This window comes from Lepidochelys olivacea, assembly GCF_965140295.1.
Source record: "Lepidochelys olivacea isolate rLepOli2 genome assembly, chromosome: 7".
In the NCBI taxonomy this organism is placed as follows: domain Eukaryota; kingdom Metazoa; phylum Chordata; order Testudines; family Cheloniidae; genus Lepidochelys; species Lepidochelys olivacea.
This window is the reverse complement of record NC_140417.1, coordinates 68,941,741-68,962,511: the sequence shown is the minus strand read 5'-3', so window position 1 is coordinate 68,962,511 and position 20,771 is coordinate 68,941,741. Positions and strand designations below refer to the sequence as shown.

The 20,771-nt window shown below is 42.2% G+C and overlaps 1 protein-coding gene and 1 long non-coding RNA gene across 2 annotated transcripts in view; one reads left to right on the top strand and one right to left on the bottom strand.

The window, feature by feature from the left end:
• Positions 1-17,084, top strand: part of LOC311524398 — a 29,239-nt gene extending 12,155 nt beyond the window's left edge. Inside the window, exons 2-3 of the long non-coding RNA XR_014712546.1 lie at positions 13,500-13,605; positions 16,947-17,084. This is a non-coding gene — a long non-coding RNA (uncharacterized lncRNA). The remainder of the gene's footprint in view (positions 1-13,499; positions 13,606-16,946) is intronic.
• On the bottom strand, positions 13,603-17,058 carry LOC311524397 (pulmonary surfactant-associated protein A2-like; the record flags this gene model as incomplete). The annotated part of the gene is made up of 3 exons (XM_084635463.1): positions 13,603-13,995; positions 15,074-15,151; positions 16,899-17,058. The coding sequence occupies 3 exons, from the start codon at positions 17,056-17,058 to the stop codon at positions 13,619-13,621; spliced, it is 615 nt and encodes a 204-aa protein (XP_084491589.1). The 3' UTR covers positions 13,603-13,618.
• Positions 17,085-20,771: the final 3,687 nt, after the last annotated feature.

The window sequence follows — 20,771 nt, the reverse complement described above, 5'->3', positions numbered from 1 at the left end:
TGATTAGTGAAGTATGTCCAAGTTGCTGACTGTAATATTTAACTCCTTGTCTTGGAATGGCCTCTGACATTCAAGTCTCAACATTATCATGGTAGTGCCTGAAGGGCAACTGAGAACAGCACTCCATTGAGCTAGGTACTATACAAACACAGTAAGGAACAGTCTCTGCCCTGAAGAACTTATAACTACTAGTTTCTTGACTATTGTCACCATTGTACTGACAGCCAAGAGGATTTTTGGATAGTTTAGCTGCATTTTCTGGAAGATTTTTTTGTTTCATGAACAAAAATACAATATTCATTGGACCTGACTGGAAGAGCCTGTTTGAGCGGCTCTGCTGCTTTGCTGCCCTCTCTGAAGCATGTAGCAAGGGATTGTTATCTTGCTTCTATCATTTCAAAGAGCACAGTCTGTTTGCAACAGAATTCTTTTTGCAGAGTGTCATTTACCTCTATAGGGAGGGACTTCTCATAGGTTATAGAAACTCAGTGCAGTTTGCTCCCCGGGCAGCTTCCCTGCTCCTGCCCACTGGGGCATGGGAAGCCTGGGACTCCACAGGTGGCCAGTGAGTTCCCGACCCACCTTCCCCAGGGCGGGCTCTCATTGAAGGCATCAGGAGGCAGGGACAGAAAGATGGGTCAGTGCTTCCCCATGCTTGCTATTTACAGTTGCTGGAGCTACCCCAGCAGCTCAATGGCTCTGGGCTGCTGCAGGGCTTGGCAGATCCCAGTAGCGTGCGGGGTTCCTGCTTCATGGCACAAGAATAGGAGCAAAGTCCAGGTGCGCTGAATGGGGAGCTCTACTTCCTACTGCCTGGCCCCAGTGTGGGGGAGGCCAGGCCCCACCACAGGGATCCCACCTAAGTTCCCATAGGGTGCATGCAACCTGCTGGGATCACCCATTCTCATTAGCATTGAGAGCTCCGTGAGTGATGTGTGGAGAGCCTGAGTGCAGGAGAATCCTTCCTGGTTGCCTCCTACAGAAAGGGGTTTGCTGCTTTTCAGCACATACAGAAGGGGCCCAAGTCTACAAACTCCACTGAGGCCAGCCCAATTGACTTCAGTGGTACTTCTCTCACTATACTTATCAGTAAGGGACTGCAGAATCAGTCCCCAGGGCTGGAAATATTTTCTGTAAACGAATGTTTGCTCTCAGATTAATTGATAGCAATGAGCTCTATCAACTGTGAGTGGGAGCTCACAGGCAAAGCAGCCTGGCTGGTGAGGGACAATTTAATGAGGCTACCTGCTCAGATGTTCCCATGCTGCAGTAAACATACTAATTTCTACACAATCAGCAGACAGTTGAAGCAAACATGTACTGCACAAGAGTACCATGAAATAAATAAATACATCAATGCATAGAAAACAATTGCTAAGTTAAAATCCATAAAATCACCTCTCCCCTGGCAGCGCAGCTCAGCGGTGACTTGACTGGCTCGGCTCCGTCAGTTGCTGCACAGGGAGTGGGCCTGGTGTACCATGTGACCAAGTGGAGCTGGCTCTGAGTCAGCAAGAAACCCACATGTGGGAGTTGGGTGGCTAACCCCGCACTTCCCCGGCCCCTCCTCCGGCTGGAGCCTGCATGGTTGCCAGACGTGGCTTCCAAGGCAACCCCTACCCCGGATGGGGGCTCCTGCGCATTAGCCACCTGTGGCCCTGGTTAAATCCCTCTACCCTGCCCCCCCACAATATAGAAGTCAAACTACACCCATGATTTTTCCCCAAAAAACTTTACAAGATTTAAAAAGATCCTGAGTTTTCTTCACTGCCCTGATGGGTTAAGTGTAGTGCTGACAGCACAGTAGATCCAATATATATTTTATTTGGTTGTGACTTTTGGATTAAGACTATTGGCCTAGGCTGTTCCCTCTTTAGGGAGCTCTCCCTCATTTTGTGTGGAAGAGTGGAATTTCACCTCTCCAGCAGCATCATAACCATCAAGTAGAAGCCCATCTGATGTGGCTTCAATTGAGCTTTTGTAAAGGAGAGTAGCCGCCGTCTCAGCAGCACCATCCCTTGCTCATTTCCTAGAAGTTAGTGAATCTGAGAACTTAATGAAATGTAGCCAGTTCGGATAGAAGCTAGCTGCAAGACAAACAATCAGCAAAGTAAGAAAGAGAGAAAAACTTTAATCCAAGATACTGAAGCAACTTCCGATTCCTTCAAAAACAAAACTCATTGGGGTTGTTAAGGTGCACAAAAAGCAAATGACACAATCCTGGAATTCAGGCAGAAGAGACCGCAGTCTTTCATGCCTCAGAAAACTGAACACCTATATTTTATATATCAGCATAGTCTCAGTATTGCAAACCTGGTGCTTAGACCACTAGGCCATCCCTTTACGGAAACAGTATCAGTTAAGTAAGTTAGATTGTTGATTTACCGTATTAGAGTATTTAATAAAAATTATACATACCAGTTTCAAAATAAAGCATGCAATATTAGTAGTGGGGAAAATAATAAATTGAGGCCTCCATGTCAAGGTGGATGTGACATTTCTGAACCCTAAACAATCAGGAGGGTAGAGATGTTTTAACAGTTAACTTAGGATGGGTTTTGCTGGTGAATGTTCTCCAATGATCAAAATTCTCTAGCTACTTTTTTTTTTCCATGTAAGTCTGAATTTCCGTGTGCATATGGGCTTGTTCTGTACTATGCTGCTCCTGCTCTGACATCAGCTGGAGAACTGGGAAATTTTTAAGTCTCTTATATCAAGGATATACAAATCCTTTCATGTGTGGCGACAGGTGCTCTAAAACAGGTTATGGGAAAATAATGTAAAATGGATTAAAAATAGCAATTGTGTACTGATTCTGCTTCATGTAATCCAGTCTCCATTAACTTACTATAACTTAATGGTCTAAATGATATTCCATTATATGCCCATTTTGTTACTATTTGCCAAACCCATATTTTCATAGTTACAACAATCGAATGGATTTATATTGTTCCTCTAAAGAAAGTAATTGCTCCTAAAGAGCCTACGTTACACTATGCAAGTCCACTGAGGCATATACCAGTGAGAAGTTGGGTTCCTGGGCCCTCTCTGTAACAGTAAGACACAATAACTAGAGCCAGTCAAAACAGGGAAACAATTTTGTGAAATGTTTTGAAATTTTTAGTTTGTTTTGCAGGGTTCTTCAGTGAGGAAAATGAATGTGCCATTAAACAAGTTAAAATGATTTTGATTAAACTTTCTGAAAAAATTGGCAAGCGTATCAGTCAAAAGCTTGGTAGAAAACGTTGGAGAGCCAGAAAATGTTGATGATCTGAAATTTTATGTGACAAGTTTTCATTTTTAAAATAGGCCACTTTCCAACAAAAAAATGTTCAACTCCTGAGTTAAGTCCTACATATATTTTTTTCAAAAGCACTGGAGTGACTTTCAATGAGATTTAGTGTCCTAAATGCCTGTCTATTTTTTTTAATGGAAATTATGCTCTTCAGCAACCAACCCTCCCCCCCCCAGCCCAACAAACCCCCTTATCCTGAAAACACTAACTACTGGGCACAGTGCTTACTGCTATGAGAAGTCCCATTATTTTAAAGTCATGTTTACTATTTATAATAATAAGCCCTAAATCTGGTAGTAAAAGAGCTGGGTGAGAAACTGTTTCCCCACTCTGCAAAAATGTGAGACTTCAAAAAATTTCCCATTGGGGTGAAAGAAACCTTTGGATACCTTTTCATGGAAATTCAGCAAGTCACCCCAGAATAGCCAGTAGCCTAGAGGTTAGGCACATGTGGGAGAGATTTCTGACTCTTCAGCATCTCACATGAGTGTTCTCTCTTTGTCTCTCCAGAAATAGCATCCTGGACATAAGAAACCATTCCCAACAAAAGTGTAATAAAAAATGCCCCCTTCCCATGAAAAGTTTTGGTTTCAACAGATTGGCATTTTCCACTGCAAAATTATTGTTGAAAAAATTCCCATCCAGCAATGGTATTAAGTGTAGGATCAAGCTCTTAGTTCATAAATATTTCAATCGATTTCTGGAATTTCTTTTGAACATATTAAACTGTTGCAATTTCATTTATTCTTTTAAAGGGAAATGACTTCATTGTTGAGCCACAGTATTCAATAATAAAGCTGGTAGTCTCGCAGTGTAAATTAATGTAAATTTAGCTTGATGGGGTTCTATAAACAATAAGAAGTTTTGGTGTTGACATATATTTTGATAAAATGAAAATAAGGAGTAGGAAAGAAAAATACTAAATGAGAATACATTATGAAACAATACTTACACAGTATATTTGATCATTTTTTATCTCAGACTATTAATAAAAGACCATTTCTGACTACTAGGACTTCATTGACAAATGTCTTTTTTCCTGTTACTTGTGATATGATTCAGCCAGTTGTCTAAAGTAAACAGCAGCACTGTTAGTTGAAATAGCCCCATGATTTTTCTCTTACTATTTAAAATTTGTGAACCCAAATTTCAAAGAGAGTTTGGGGGTCTCTTTGTAGAATATGAAAAATTATAATTTTCTTAATATTTGACCCAGGTATGTTTTGTGTGTATTTTGGAATTTGTGGCATATGTCTGTTATCCACCTGTCTCCTGTACTTATTGTAATTAGGGGCCATATACTGTATACAAGACAGTAACTCCTCCTATGATAGAATGTCTATAATTAGTCTTTCATACATTTGAGAATACCTAAAATGGAAGCAACAAAACCCAGTAGCAGTAGTGTAAATCAATCTAGAACTGACATCAACTATATGAAACTATGCCAGTCTACACTGGCTGAGAATCTAGTATCTTTGTACATTACAGGAGCTTTGTTTCAAATAATAAAGGACAGTCGAGGGCAACATATTTGCAGACATAACTCCACACCCATTTAGTTATCATAGACTACATTGGGTTAACAGTGAGATTATTAAATTGAATGACAAAATCGGCAATTTAAAATGATCAAAAAAGAAATTAGAAACACCAGTATTAACTGTTACCATATTTGTCACTTATTTTTGCAACCTGGCTAATAAACTAATTTTCTGGATTGAATTGTTCAGGCACTGTTTCTTCTACTCTTATAGGCAACTAAGAAAGCATGACGTATGGTATCATTAGCAATTCTGTTCTTTCCTGTCTAATCTTACCTTCTTATTAAAGTCTTAGATGTAGCTTTCAAATCTCACTGATACCATCAAGTTGCTTTGTGTGGGATTCCATTCCTGGTTGTCAGCCTGAAACAGAGTAAGTTTTTCTTAAAAGTTGTTCAGCATATCGGACAAAGGTAGCTAGCTGGGAGGATAATTAGCCTGTGAGACAGAAGGGATCAAGTAAGGCTGACATTAAAGTACACACGGCTGATTAGTTATACTGTAGGTACCTCTATCACCTCCCACTTTGTTGTTGTTCTTAAAGTGACATGATCCTTTTAAAGAAATGTTCAAGTAGGGCTTAATCTGTCTTCACCACACGTGCCTCTGATGATTTGTCCTGAAACACGGTGAAAGGATAGGCCGTGGGTTTGCACACTGTCAAAAGCTTTATTTTAAGAGTCACTTGTTGGTTATTAATGAAGGCCTTCTTGGCAGGAAAATGGCTTGTGCTTTTTTTTAAATAGATCATCAACATCATCACTTACTAGTAGGGTAACTAGATAGCAAATGTGAAAAATAGGAACAGGGTGTCGGGGGTAATAGGCGTTTATATAAGAAAAAGCCCCAAATATTGGGACTGTCCCTATAAAATTGGGACATCTGGTCACCCTATTTACTAGTCACACACAGCTATGTATTTATTAATTTTTCTTGATTTGCCCCATTAGGGCCTGATCCAGTCCCACTGAAGTCAATGGGACTCTTTCCATAGACAGCACTAGACTCTGCATCTGGTCCTTAATGTTCCCGATTTCCAGCTGCAATTCCCATATCTTGTCAAATATATTAACTGGTGAGGGTCAATTTCTTGTTTCATGGAAAATTTCAAACCAAATGATCATTTGCTTAAAAGTATGTTTACCTGTTTTCAGTGAGGTCTGTGCTAAACAATCTGTTTTAGCGTTAATGTGACAAACTAACTGTGATGCTGTGTATAAGAAAGAAGCCCACTGTTACACTTCATATAAGATTTATGGAAATTGTGTATCATGTAAGGTATCAATGGAAAAGTTACAATCAATCAAATATGATGATTATCCTGGTTAAATCCATGTATCCTCTTTCCATCTGAAATTATGAATATTGGCTATGTATTTGGATCTTACACATGCGTTGTAATCCTGGGTAGCACCCCCAGATAGCTGTCTTGCCCTAATGTAAATTCTATGTGTTAATAGCCAATTAAGGACACTTAGCTTACAATGGGCTATTGAAGAAATTAATCCGGCCCAGTAAGCTTTTCCTGTGGATGCCTCAGAAAGAATATGGGCAATGGCTGCCTCTGTGAGTCATCAAAGCATGTAAGGGCATGTGATATGCTCAGGTGACCCTGGACTTCATGAGCGCCTGTACTGTTGGGGCTTTGTTCGAGACAGTAAAATTCCATGCACATGGCAGAGGATATCAAAGGCATTTGACATTTTCATTTGGGCTTCATTTTTCTGGACTGGATTTCTAACAAGGAAGCTTTGAACAGTCTGGGCAATTGTAGAGAGACTTTTGCAAGCTAGCAGTTTATTCCATCACTGCTTCAAACCTGATATAAGGATTTAGCCATCACATGTATGTATATGATCGATTAACCATTTATAACTCTTCTTTTCTTTTATTATAAAATGTTTAGTTTTTAGTTACTAAAGGATTGACATCAGGGGATTATTGGGTATGATCCGTGTTATATATTGATCTGGCTAGGTGGCTGGTCTCTTTAGATTGGGAGGACCCTATAACTGATGAAACTGGTTTTCAGTAACCGCTCATCGTGAACTCTAGTGTCTGGGTGGTGAGCCAAGGGCTGGAATGCCTAAGGAGATTGCATTTTTGACTTCTTGTTGACCAGTGTGGTGATTACAGAAGTTCTCTTTTGTTACTGGCTTGGTTTTATCTAATGACAGAGTAACCACCAGTTTGGGTCGAGTCTATCCTATTTCTCAGGGGCCTGTCCTCAATATGACCACCTCAGTGGTGACCTACTGAGGCACAGTGACACTTACATGTCATTCCTGGAAGCAACACATTCAGCTACCTGAGTTTCAAACGTTATATGGCATCATTTGGAGTGCCAGGAAGCAGGGTGGTATTTGAGGGTGTGGGCAAGTAAGTATGGGTACTAAACCAGTTAGCTGCCTTCATCAGAACTTTGTAAACTTAAGAGATGAATAAGGTTTCAGGGTTGGGTTTTAGTCTGGCATTTTCTGACAAAAATCCTTCACCTTAGTTTGTGAGTCACATATGCATAGGCCAACTTAAAAAAACAATTTCAAAGTGAATTTAGTTGCTATAAAGGCCATGCTGGCCTGAGTGTGCTGGAGATGAAATTCTCCACTTTATTAACTGAATAGATACAACCAGGTAAACTGTGTGTCAGGTTTCTTCTTAGACATCCCTTGGCAGTGTGATTCAAGTTCCTGAACTAACAGGGCTAAACTCAAGGTCTGCCTATGGCCTGTCAGTTAAGAATGGCCACAAAGATGCATGGGCACTTTTTGATTTGATACTTGAGGTGGCATGTACATTTTATGAGGTAGCTATATGTCCACTGAGCACTAGACTTTGACCAGCAACTCATTTCTCTTTGCCAGTACATGACCCTCATATATTGCAATGAATCTCTGTGACTACTCATCTGACCTGAGGGAGGCTCTGATCTGCATAACCAATCCCTTGAGCCACCTAGTCAACCAAATCAAAATTAAAAAGCAAGATTATATCTACCCCAATCTTAAAAATACTGAAGCCTAAGTTTCTTCTCTGGTGGGGGAGACTCAGGAGTAATGCTGACTTCAATGCAGGTATGTGAGTGTAACACTAGTATAACAAAGAGAACAATCTAGTAATTGCTGCCTGTTCCCCTGTAGTATGGGCCATCATTTCTCCAGCCTCAAACTGAGGAGGCAAGCAAGGCTCAGGGCCATAGGCAGGGGAAAGGATGGTCATAAGTGCTAAAACATGTCCTGGAGAAGATGCAGAGTAGAGAAACCAAGAAAAAGCCAATATCCCCTGCTACACAGTTCCCTCTTGGAACATCTGTATTTACCTATTGACTCTTGGGCTATTCTTAAATTGCAAGTTCTTTGGGACAGATCTGTTTTTTTTTTTGGTGCTGTGTGTGCACAATAAGGCCCTAATCCATGACTGGGGTCCTACTTGCTATAGAGAAACAAATCATGATACCACCAATATTGCTCCAGTGGGGTGAAACATAACAGTAGAGTGATCGACAGCGCTAGGAATGAAGCGTCAGTTCACAATCTGCCCCGAGTCTCTTCGCTGCCCCAGGAGTCAATCTGAGAGGAAATAAAGACTCTGATTCCTGCACCTTGAGCAGGTGCACAGGGCAAGCCATGGATCATGCTCATTGTATTTTTCTGCAGCATAATAAGCAATAGAGTGGGTTAATGGCACTGTTCCGATCACACGAAACCGCAGTTCTACATAATATAAGCAATGTTATTGGTACAGCAAGGGATACAAGTATTGCCAAATTGAATACACCAGACAATGGTATAAGGAGTCACACAGGCACCAGTTTGTTCAACCAGAACTAGGTCCTGGTTCAGCACTAGAACTACAGCTTTGATCACTTGTAGTAGACTGGCTTCACCACTAGCGAACCCTCTGTCCCTCCTGCCGTGGCTGGGTGTGAAGTAGCATTGCCTCCTGTCAGTAGTTGCTTTAGTCCTGCTCATCTCCTTGTGATTTGGTTCTCCGTCCAGGGCAGGGTCTAGTGCCACCCTTTAAGGAGAGGGAGGCGGGGTGAACAGAGAGTCACATCCAACAAACAAGTCCAAGCCCTTGTGTCAAATCTCTGGCCTTGACTCTGGGCCCAGTGTCACTGCACCTGTATCTCTGTGCTCTGAATTGTCCTCATCCTTTCACATCCGGGCACTTCATGCCACTTTCCCAGTGACTGACTGGTCGGGGAACCTAGGCCCATCTTCTCTGCCAGCGGATACCTTGCCTCTATCACCCTGGAATCCTTCCTACCATTAATCTTTCTTCAGGCCTTTTCCCTAGCCTCTTCCTGGGAGCTCTATAACAAACTGTACCTCCCAGAGCTCTATCCAGGGCTTGCCCTTGCATGAGGGGATGGCCAAAGGAGCTTGCTCCAGTTCTGTGTTATCAGGTAGCCTCCTTCCCAGGCATCCTTCTCACCTTTCTGTGCCCCATGGATCGCTTCATAGCTATAACCCCAGTTCTCTGAGAGTGACTGCAGCGTTTGCCTCGTGCTCTCACTGTAGCCCTTCACCTTCAGTGTGAAACATCTCCCAGGGTTTATGCATAACTGCCTTGGTCTGTTTTCCATGGCCAGCTTCCGCATGGCTCAGGCAGCCCCTACCCCTGTTGGCCCCAGGCATCGGTGCCACCAGCTGCCTGAGCAAAGGGGGCTGGGAGCAGCTTTAACCCCAGGCATCAGCAGCAAGGAGGGAACACTGCAGCTGCCTGCTCCATGGCACCAGCCAGAGCAGCAGCTACCTCCCACCGCCCAGGTTTGGCTTCCCACCTTGGAACTGGCTGGGGGTGGCGGTGCTGCCCCGAGGACTGCCCAGCTCCTGCACTGCACTTTGCGGGGGGGAAAGAAATCCCCCCCCCCATGCACCTTAACTCTGTCCATGGTTTCAGAGCTTCTTCCCCATGGGAAACACCGGGGCTCTGGGCCTCAGGCACTGGGTTTCAGCTGTGGGACGCCTTGGCCCCCCCTGAAAGGATACAGGACCCCCCCAGGGGGGTGCAGCTCCACCGCTGAGAACCATTGACCTAAGGTATGGGATAGCCTGAGTCAAATCCCTACCCCCCACTTCCTGTTAAGACGCAGTTTGAAAGGGATCACTTAGTTTTAGGTATGTGGGCTATATACCTGGGGGACAGGACTCCCTCAGGCTTGTCTGTGGAAGGTATTCCACTTTATCCATAAACCCCTGTATGGAGGAGAGCTTTTCAGTATAGTCTCCAACAGCCTGGGTGAATACCCTAAGCACTGGAAACAAAAGGGTGATTTGCATATTTTCTGGGGCCCACATTAATGTTTAAGTACAAGGGGAAGAACCAGTGACAAGTGCATGCATCTGAGGTTGTAGCTCACCTTTTCAAACCCTACCCCCATATCCTAGTGGGCTTTTCATCTTTGCTTTGGCCCCCATTAAGAGGCAGTTAATGTGGAACACCTTCAACAAGACTGACTGACACGTCAGCATACCTCATAGACTAGTACTTAGGCCATTCACTTGAGTGGTAAGAGGCCACTGTTCACATCCCCTTGACTCAAGCAAAGAGAGGATTTGAACCTGACTTTATCACTTGCGGGGTGAGCACTCAAACCCCTGGACTAGAGAGGGCCTCAGACTATGGCCCAATTATTATTGAATGAAATTGGAATAGCTTCACCAATTGCTGTAGGGTAGTCCACATCAATTTATATCTTAGTTTAATGATTGGGGCACTCGCCTGAGAGATGGCATACCCCCTGCTTTAAGCCTGGCTCACTGGGTGGGATATTGAACCAGCAGCGACCTCTTCCCCACCCCCATCCCCTGGTGAGTACCCTAACCACTGGGTAAAGGTTAGGCGGGAGCACTGCTTCTCTTCTCAGAACCCTCATCGGGGAGGTAACAGACCCCCCTCCCCCCCACCTTCAAAGCCCTTTTCCTCAACAGGGAAAGCGAAGAAACTGTCCCATGCTCTTCAGTGTCCTGAGTGAATACTCTAACCATTCAGCTAACAGGAGTCTGTCTTCTCGACCACCTTATGTGGTGTTAGGTGGTCACTGAGCCTGCCAACCACCTCAAGTCCCACAGGGAAGAAAGGCCTCACAATGTCCGTTTGCCCTGGGTTTGGTGCATAGGTGTCTGGTGCCTAGAGTGAAGTAGTAGTACGTGTGCCCAGCTGCATAAACGTAGGTGCCTAGGCAGCGTTCGGAGCAAAAACGTAAGTGGCAAGTGAGTTTATATGGTTAGGAAGCAGCTGAGCAGGGTTTTTGTGGCTCTCAGTGGTGCTTAAAACTGGAATTTAGGTATCTTTGTGGCTCTGGCTTTGTGTGCCTATGGTACATACTGAGCACACATAGGCTCGGCTCAGCTCAGCACTGTATGCCTGCTGCGTCAGGGCCCGCTGTACCTCTGACTAAAACTCTACTGGATTCCCCGTGTAGTTTGCCCCTTTGTTTAAAAAAAAAGGGGGGGGGGGGACAGGGGAGAAGTTCATCACCAAATAACTCCCAAAATTGTACCCCCCGCCTATGCTATTCTGCCTCTTCATCTAGCATACCAGTGCTCAAGGCAATCTAGTTCTGTATTTGCGAGTACTCTAAAATTAAACACAACTCATTTGTCAGGAGGGAAAGGGAATTGTATCTCTGGCTTGAAAATTTGTGTGCTAGTAGAAGGCCTTGAGTACCATTTGGGGTCATGGTCAAGGGGTGACAATCTGTCTAGGAACTTTAGAGAGCTTTGAAAGTTTACCTTTAAACAGCCATGTGACTGCAGCATGCATGTGGGTCTTGGCACCCATTGGCAGCCCATGCCTTGCTCACAGCAGCCGCACTTGGTAGAAACAATGCTTGGATTATTGTCTTTTGGAGCTGGGTGTTGGTCAGATTAGGAGAAAGCTCCTGAGATATGTTCTATGTGAATCCTGCTTATTTTTTCCATGGCATTGAGCAAAAGAAAAGTGATTTTTTCCCATCCCAAGAACCAGCATGAACTATCAGTTGCGGTGTCTCAGTAAAGTAACCACATGCTGTTAGTTATAAGCCTACTCCCAAAGAGCAGAAACATTCGGACACAGTCACACAGCAACGCTAATATGACAGTCTAGCAAGTAGCTGTATCTCTGCCTGTTGATGGCTTTATAAATTAGGAACATTACTTTGAATTCATGGCATGGACAGACCTGACCTAACCAGAGTTAATGAAGAACCAGGCAGTAGCTGAATCAAATAAGTCCTTGCTTGGTATCACTAGCAGGATTTGAAGGTAAGTGACTCCACTCCCACCCAAAGCAGCTTTTTCAGACTTAGCAGCCTGGGTCTCACTGGTATCTTTATTGTACTACGATAGGAAGCAAGGACCTCTGGATAATGTGTGCTACATGTCGTTTGCTAAGAAGAACATAACCAGTGAGAAACTGCCACCCACAATGAGCTCCTTCAGGCAGTACCTGAAACGTGCAAATATCAGTCACATGTTTGGCCTCATGCAACAGTTAGTATCTTCAAGTGTCCACAATAGCATGGGCCATCTTGTTCTTTACATAATGGTGCTGCCACCTGCTCCAGAACCCATCCTCCCCTTTGTGCGGTGTGGCGCTGTGAGTACCTGTGCAACAAGGAGATGCAAATGACACAGGGAAGACTTGGCGTATTCTGATGCAGGCAACGGTGACAGTGACGAGCATACCAACAAAGTACTGTACTCGTCAGTCACAGGTTCAGAGAGGGAGTAGTAATGTTGCATTAGACATCCAGTAGCTCATAGTTATATGTAGGGGCTACATAACAGCATATAGGTCACTTTGTAATTCACAGGATCTATTCATACAAGACATTCTCCAGCCCTCTACTCAGAGTCATTGCTGTTATATAAGTAGTTTACATGTATTGTCATTGTATTCAGTGATAGTACGGAGGTAATGACAGGTGTACCATGTGTACTTGTCATCGGTTGAGCCAATAATTAAAAAAATGTTCTATAATTAGGTGGCTGGGGTCTTATTATCTGCATAACTTCATAAAAATAGCAGATGGAAAAACTGTTCTCAAATCAGTCTATTCTACAAATAATGACAAAAAGTTTGATGTATTATACGGTACAAACAAGCTCCTATTTTTGTGTGACTGCAGACAAAGGCCACGTACGGGGAAAATAGATAATCTGGAGCTAAATATTTCCCAAACAGTATATTTTGAGTACATAGTTGCATTATTAATTGTATTTAGAAGCTTTCTGCCAATTTTGGTCAAAATTAAACTCTGTTTCTATGAGTTGTGTCCCTTTTTATGACACTTTTGGATTGGATGCTCAATAACATTTAAACATACATGATCTAGAAAAACGGCACCACTTCCAGCATCTACATCCATCCTGGTGATGATCACCAGATATGTGCCTAACTTGTGGTGATATAATTTTTCTTGTTCATAGGTTACCCCTTAGTGTCCCAAATGGGTCCAGGCTGGCATATCATAACTAATTAAACATTGCAAATTCTGCTTATAAATGAAACCAGCAGTACAGTGGGGTTGATAGGAATCCTGTAAATTAGTCAGTGCTGTGGTTAAGGGTAACTCTCCTTTTATGGTTAGCAGGTTATCATTGCCTTAATGAAAATCACAAAGGAAGATAGTGCATCATGACTTTATTGATTTTCATTTTCTCATACAGAATAATCACAGAAGTCACAAACTACAATATTGAGAAAACAGATTCTTGTTTGTGGATGAAAGAGAATTCAAAGGACCCTACAGATGTCTGACATTTTAAAGGAAAGGTAGGAGCAAGGATTAAAATTCACAGATAGTGAGGCAGTAGTGGTTGCAACTTGTGCCATTCCAAGCACCGTCCGTGCACATTGCCCTGCAGTTTTCTTCCCCTATGTCACTGGGCTCACCTGCATGCCGGTCGGTATAATTTGGGGCTGTTCCATTCAGGGAACTGACTTCACCTGGAATCCCACGCCCCTCTGTGCCCAGATAGGCACATTTGTTAAATAACCTCACAATACTGAAAACAGCATCATTCTCCTCCTTATTCATGGGAGATGCAATGGAGCCGCCTGCCTGTTTGCATGCTTCCAATGTGGTCTGAAAATTGCCTTCTTGCCGATTGGTAGCAAACATTTTTTTTTCAACTGTCTTTATGGTCCCATCCAAAGTAAGGACTAAAAGTAAAGCAAAAAATCTTGTTAAAATTTTTTGAATCATTTTACACTCTCATGATTGTTACTACACTGGGACTCCCACTTTCTGTATTCTTCTATAATAAACTGACCCTTCTGAATAAAATAAGGAACACAAATTGCAAACTTGACACAACCCTCTCTTCCCCCCACCCCAGATTAAAGAAAGCCAGAACATAGGCTATGTCATTCTATCCTACCAAACCCTGCTCTCTGCTGGATGGAACATCAATGACATGCTAAATTGAATAGGCTATTGCTCCTGTCTAGTGACTTCAGAACAAAGAGAATATAAACTCAAGAAGAGAGGAGAATGGAGGAAGAGAAGGGGAGGAGAATTGATTAGAGATAGTTATAAAACTAGAAAGGAATAGGAGATGGGAAAGAGACGGAAAAGGGAGGAGAAATAGATGAAGATGATGGAAAAGTGGTGTGGGGGGGAGAAATTAAATTTAAAAAGAGACAAAAGGAATGTGAATGGGAGGGGAAGAAATGAAGGAGAGAAGAGAAGAATTTTAAATAAAAAAAAATTCACTTTGCTCCTGAGGCTCCTATCATTTAAAGACTAGTGCACCTACTTAACTTTGCATACACTGAGTAATGGGACTGACTTCTTTGGGACTAGTCACAGTGCATAAAGTTGAGCACATGCATAAATCTTTGCAGGCCCTAGTTAGATATGTCACTTGTCATGACATTTTTGTAGCCACAGATTAACTGTTGTGGCCATGAGGGTCATTCACAGAGTGCAGGTGACCCAGAGAAATTGTGCAATAAGCCACCTCTGGCTGGTTTGCATCAGTGTTTCAACCTATCGCAGTTATCTGGGGCAGGTAGGAGGAACCCTAGTAACTAATTAGATGGCCCACAAGTTAATCTCTTTAACACAATACAGAATGTATCATTGCCCATCCCCAGAGATCCTCTGTGTAAAAAGAATATAAAAATAAATGGAACAAGACTCAGACTATTTTTAAGGTGCTGGTATTTCATGGCTTATTTTTTCCACACTTGTTAATCAAGTTGTGGGTGGGGCAGAAAGCAAAAGCAGACAGATTACCTCTTTCCAGTCTGGCAATTCGATTGTGGAATCCTTTCATGATTTCTTGTAATTTAGGAACATGAGAAGCAATTAGGCCTATGGACAAAAAAAAAAAAAATGTATGCCCTTAAGTTTAAGTGTTAAGACCAGGCTTCACCAATAATGTGGAAGTCATTGTGTAAAATTAATAGCAGTTTTCTAAAACACTTGTGACTGTAACATTTGTTTGATTTTCTATGTGAAAGAATTTGATCTCAGTGTGTTAAATGAAGGGCCTTTTCAGACGCTGACCATCCTGATGATAAACAAGGCTCATGGAAACTGCTTTAAGAAGGGAACCACTTATGAAGAATTAAAATTGAGATCTTTGAGTTAGAGTCTTTAATGCCTCACTGGTGCTTTGCATCAGTCCAGTACCAAACCAGGCAAAAGAGGGTTGATCCTAAGATACTGTATGGGCTCCCTGAGATCACTGACGGCTGGTGTAAGATAAACATCCATCAGGCTGTTCCAGTGCTTCCTGGCCACAGCACTAAGCTATTTTTGTAGCACTCACCCCCTTCACTTCCAATCCCCCTGGGACCAGGTTGGTCAGGAGAATCTGGGCTATAATCTGTAATTTTCTACTCTGCATCCTGCTAATGATAAAGGATGGTCTGCGCTCAGGGTATGGTCAGAGAAGTAGATTTTGCTGGGATGAGATACTTGATTACGTGTGGTGGTGGTGGTGGAGCAGAACCAAGTGTAACAGACTTGTAAAGTGGGTGTTGTGTCTCCTTGTAATAATAAAGGAAGGTAGAAGCTTTGGTGCTATTGGTTGTGAATTCAAACCTTGTGGATAACCTTGCAGAAATGTAATTATCTCTTGTCAGCTCGCACAGTGCCAATTAGCTTGATTAAATTAATCTCTTACATTTAAAGTTTGATTGTACTCTGAATAGTGACTCTGTAATGATGGCATTTTGGAGATTCAGGTTTATAGTCTCTCTAGGAGATCTGTATTAAACACATTTTTTTTACAAAGAGAGAGACCTTTTGTTTTCACTTCCCGTGGTGCAAACCCTGAAAGTCAAGCTGCACTCTTTCCTACTGGTACATCATTTCTAAGGTCATGCCTACCAGCAACTGGGAGGGTGTGTCTCAGCGCAGGTAGGCAAGCAAACACACACGAACTCTGCTCAAGTCAGCATGCTAAAAATAGCAGTATGTCTGTGGTCGCATGGCAGCAGCTTGGGCTAGCCACCTTCATTGTACCTAGGACCTCAGAGGGGGTCAGGTGTGGCTACTCGAGTTGGTGTAGATATACCTTAAGTGTGAAGGTTCTGCAGTCCCAGTTATGCCCGCAATGGGTATGTCTACACTTAAAACCTACAGCAGCAAGTCTAAGAGCCCAGGTCTACAGATTCAGACTCATTAACCCCCCCGCCCACCCCTGCCACCGCAAGATTAAATGAACAGATTGGAAAACAATTCCAGATTTTCATTCTTCTGTACGATATGCAGAGATTATGTCTAAATGACAAAAAAAGGGATATTTAAAAACTGAATGAGCTCAATATGTTTGCAACAATCCCTTCAGCCCCGGCATCCCTGTAGACACATTTTGACGGCTTCATAATCACATTCGCTGGTGCCTTTATAGCTTAGGGGGCAGAGTAATATTCTGAAAAACATCGAAGTAACCAAGCACCTCTAACTTTCAATGAGACTCAGGCTTCTAAATGTCTGTCACTTTTGAAAATGGGACAGAAAGTGCAATGAAGTAGAATTCGGTTTATCAGATACAAATAATGAAATACAGCAGAATATCTATACGTCTGGGGTGGGTAACCACTGCAATTACCTCGCAGTCCTGGGAATGCTTTTAAACCAGGCTTTCCTTCTTTCACAGGCAGTCCATTCAGTCCAGGGATTCTGAGAATTCCTTCTTGGAGGTCCCAAGCATGGCACGTCACCAGCAAAAAGGCTATTGCTGTGACTATGTGAAACAGTCGATGCAACATTGTTGGAGGCTAGCTATAAAACAAAGAGTATTTACTACCTGGTGCTGAGTGCTTTTTTTCAAAATTAAAAATGATTGAGAAGTGTGAATTCTTTATTTCAAAATAACATTTTCTGTTTGGGATTGAAATCTTTTTAGCTTAGTCTTTTTTTTTTTCCCCCCAGTGATACTAACATGATTAGTGTAGCCATAAAGTGGTTAGAGTTTGAATGATTGATCATTACAGATGAAACAATTCATCCTTTATAGTCAGCGGTCAAGAGAGCAAAAACCCTTTTTTATAAAGCTGTTGATACACTTGTCACACAAGAAAAAATGAGATAAGTTAAACTTCAGTATTACTTATGCAGCACTAGGTAGGCATGTCCACTACAGTGGGGGGGGGGGGGAAACAATCAAGATTACTCTGGGTGACCGTCTAAATTATTTATATTTTAAAAGGGAAAAGCAACCATTCAGACTTTCAGAGTGGCAGCCGTGTTAGTCTGTATCAGCAAAAAGAATGAGGAGTACTTGTGGCACCTTAGAGACTAACAAATTTACTAGAGCATAAGCTTTCGTGGGCTAAAGCCCACTTCATCAGGTGCATGCAGTGTCCTCACCCATAACTATTTCACATTTGGGGACAATGTATACCTTCAAGTCAGCAGCACCGCTGTGGATACCCACATGGCCCTACGGTATGCCAACATTTTTATGGCTGACTTAGAACAACGCTTCCTCAGCTCTCGTCCCCTAATGCCCCTACTCTAGTTGCGCTACATTGATGACATCTTCATCATCTGGACCCATAGAAAAGGAATTCCACCAAGATTTCAACAATTTCCATCCCACCATCAACCTCAGCCTGGACCAGTCCACAAAAGAGATCGATTTCCTGGACACTATGGTGCTAATAAGCGATGGTCATATAAACACCCCCCTATACTGGAAACCTACTGACCGCTATACTTACCTATATACCTCCAGCTTTCATACAGACCACACCACATGATCCATTGTCTACAGTCAAGCTCTAAGACAACCGCATTTGCTCCAACCCCTCAGACAGAGACAAACGCTTAAAAGACTCCATCAAGCGTTCTTACAACTACAATACCCACCTGCTGAAGTGAAGAAACAGATTGACAGAGCCAGAAGAGTACCCAGAAGTCACCTACTACAGGACAGGCCCAACAAAGAAAGTAACAGAACGCCACTAGCCATCACCTTCAGCCCCCAACTAAAACCTCTCCAGCTCATCATCAAAGATCTACAACCTATCCTGAAGGTCGATCCCTCACTCTCACAAATCTTGGGAGACAGGCCAGTCCTCGCTTACAGACAGACCCCCCAACCTGAAGCAAATACTCACCAGCAACCACACAACAAAAACATTAACCCAGGAACCTATCCTTGCAACAAAGCCCGTTGCCAACTCTGTCCATATATCTATTCAAGGGACACTATCATGGGACCTAATCACATCAGCCACATGATCAGAGGCTCGTTCACCTGCACATCTACCAATGTGATATATGCCATCATGTGCCAGCAATGCCCCTCTGCCATGTACATTGGCCAAACCGGACAGTGTCTACGTAAAAGAATAAATGGACACAAATCAGATGTCAAGAATTTATAACATTCAAAAACCAGTCGGAGAACATTTCAATCTCCCTGGACACTCAATTACAGACCTAAAAGTCACAAGTATTCAACAAAAAAACTTCAAAAACAGATTCCAACGAGAAACTGCAGAACTGGAATTAATTTGCAAACTGGACACCATTAAATTAGGCTTGAATAAAGACTGGGAGTGGATGACTCATTACACAAACTAAAAACTATTTCCCTGTGCTAATTTTACCCCTACTGTTACTCACACCTTCTTGTCAACTGTTTGAAATGGGCCATCCTGATTATCACTGCAAAAGTTTTTTTTTCCTCCTGCTGATAATAGCCCACCTTAATCAATTAGAGTTGGTATAGCAACCCCCATTTTTTCATGTCCTCTGTGTGCGTGTACACACAATCTTCCTACTATATTTTCCACTGCATGCATCTGATGAAGTGGACTTCAGCCCACAAAGCTTATGCTCAAATAAATTTGTAAGTCTCTAAGGTGCCACAAGTACTCCTCATTCTTTTTCACTCAGACTTTATTCTTCTTCTGCCTCTTTCTCTTCATTATCATATATTTAGCATTTTCTAAACACCTCTGTATCAGTGGTGATTTCCTCAGTAAAAATAGACTGGTGTATTAGCAACAGAGGGAAATGTAAAGAAACTCTGAAAAAGCATTTAAGATGGAAAGTTTAAATTGAGACTTTGTTATACTTAAAATAGATTTTTTTTTGTAATTTATAAAGAAGTTCAACTTACCTGTCAGCTCCAATGTGAAATGCAAAAGGAGCATGATAAAGGTACAATTTATAGGGCGCGTAATTGGAGACACACACACACACACAATACATTTCTAATAGGCACAAAAATGTAATTGGATATACATTTGGCCAGCAACACAGACATTTGATAACTGTTACCTTCAATCATTTTTGCTTCTATTTTCTTTATGTTTAAAGCCTTGTGCAAGAATATTTAAAAAGTCAACATGCACTGATGCTTTCCCATTTTGTTGAGCCAAGATATTACATTTTAATTGAGTAAAACAGTCTTGGAGCAGAAGAATAGATGATTGTAGAGATGTCTGTCATGAGTTGTTTGCAGGATATAACATTTCCATAGATCTTCTGCTTACTCTAAGTATTAAATAATTACATTGTCATTGTGATTTTAAATGTCACAGAAGGAAAAACAAGCCCGAACACAGCTGACTTTTATTATCTACATATTATTTTCTCAGAAACCATAGTGTAAAAGCATTATATGCCCATCAGTGATGGGAGCTGAAAGCTTATGAGTAAATACAATCTAACACAATAGTGACAAAGCATACAAAACAGGACACATCATCTCCACCTATGCCCTATTCAGAGAAACTCCCAGATAAGAATTTAGTTGACTCCCTAAGACACAAATAGATACAATCTTCTGTGGTGTAAGGGGAATTCCATATCCTAATAGCTCAACATGATAATATGAGGGGGATAATATCACCCACGAAACAGGAAGCCAGATTCTCAGTGAGATTAAATTCCCTTTACACAGCTCTGGCAGTGCAAAGAGGCCTTAAAAGTGGTGGAAACATACCGAAAATGGAAGACTTCTTCCTATTATCTTACATTTTTATGTCCCTGCTAAAAGTTGTTCCCATCTAGTGGCTAGTTAGTGATCTATATTAAATGACCTGCTGATCATAGTCCAGTTTACAATGGATGGGTCTGATGTCACCAAATCAGCACCAGAACTGGTACAAACCAGCCTCCTCACTGGTAATCTCAAAAGCCAGACTAAGGACGGAAAGAGATATGAAGACTGTAGCTCAGAAGAATAGACACTGAACTCAGGGAGCACAGGGACTGAGGATTGCAACATCTTGGAGGAATGGGGGGAAATCAGTTGCTCTCTGTGCTGTGCATGTTCTTTAGATAAACAGAGTTCATCAGTCTCCAGTTGCTCCTAATCTCGCACCTTTCACTAATAACATCTGTTTCCAAATGTAAAAAAACCTTGTGTACACACACAAATATATATATATCATCCCATAATGACATTAAAAGAATACTAAGACAACGTCCACCTCTCAAAAATTAATAAACACCAGACAATGTT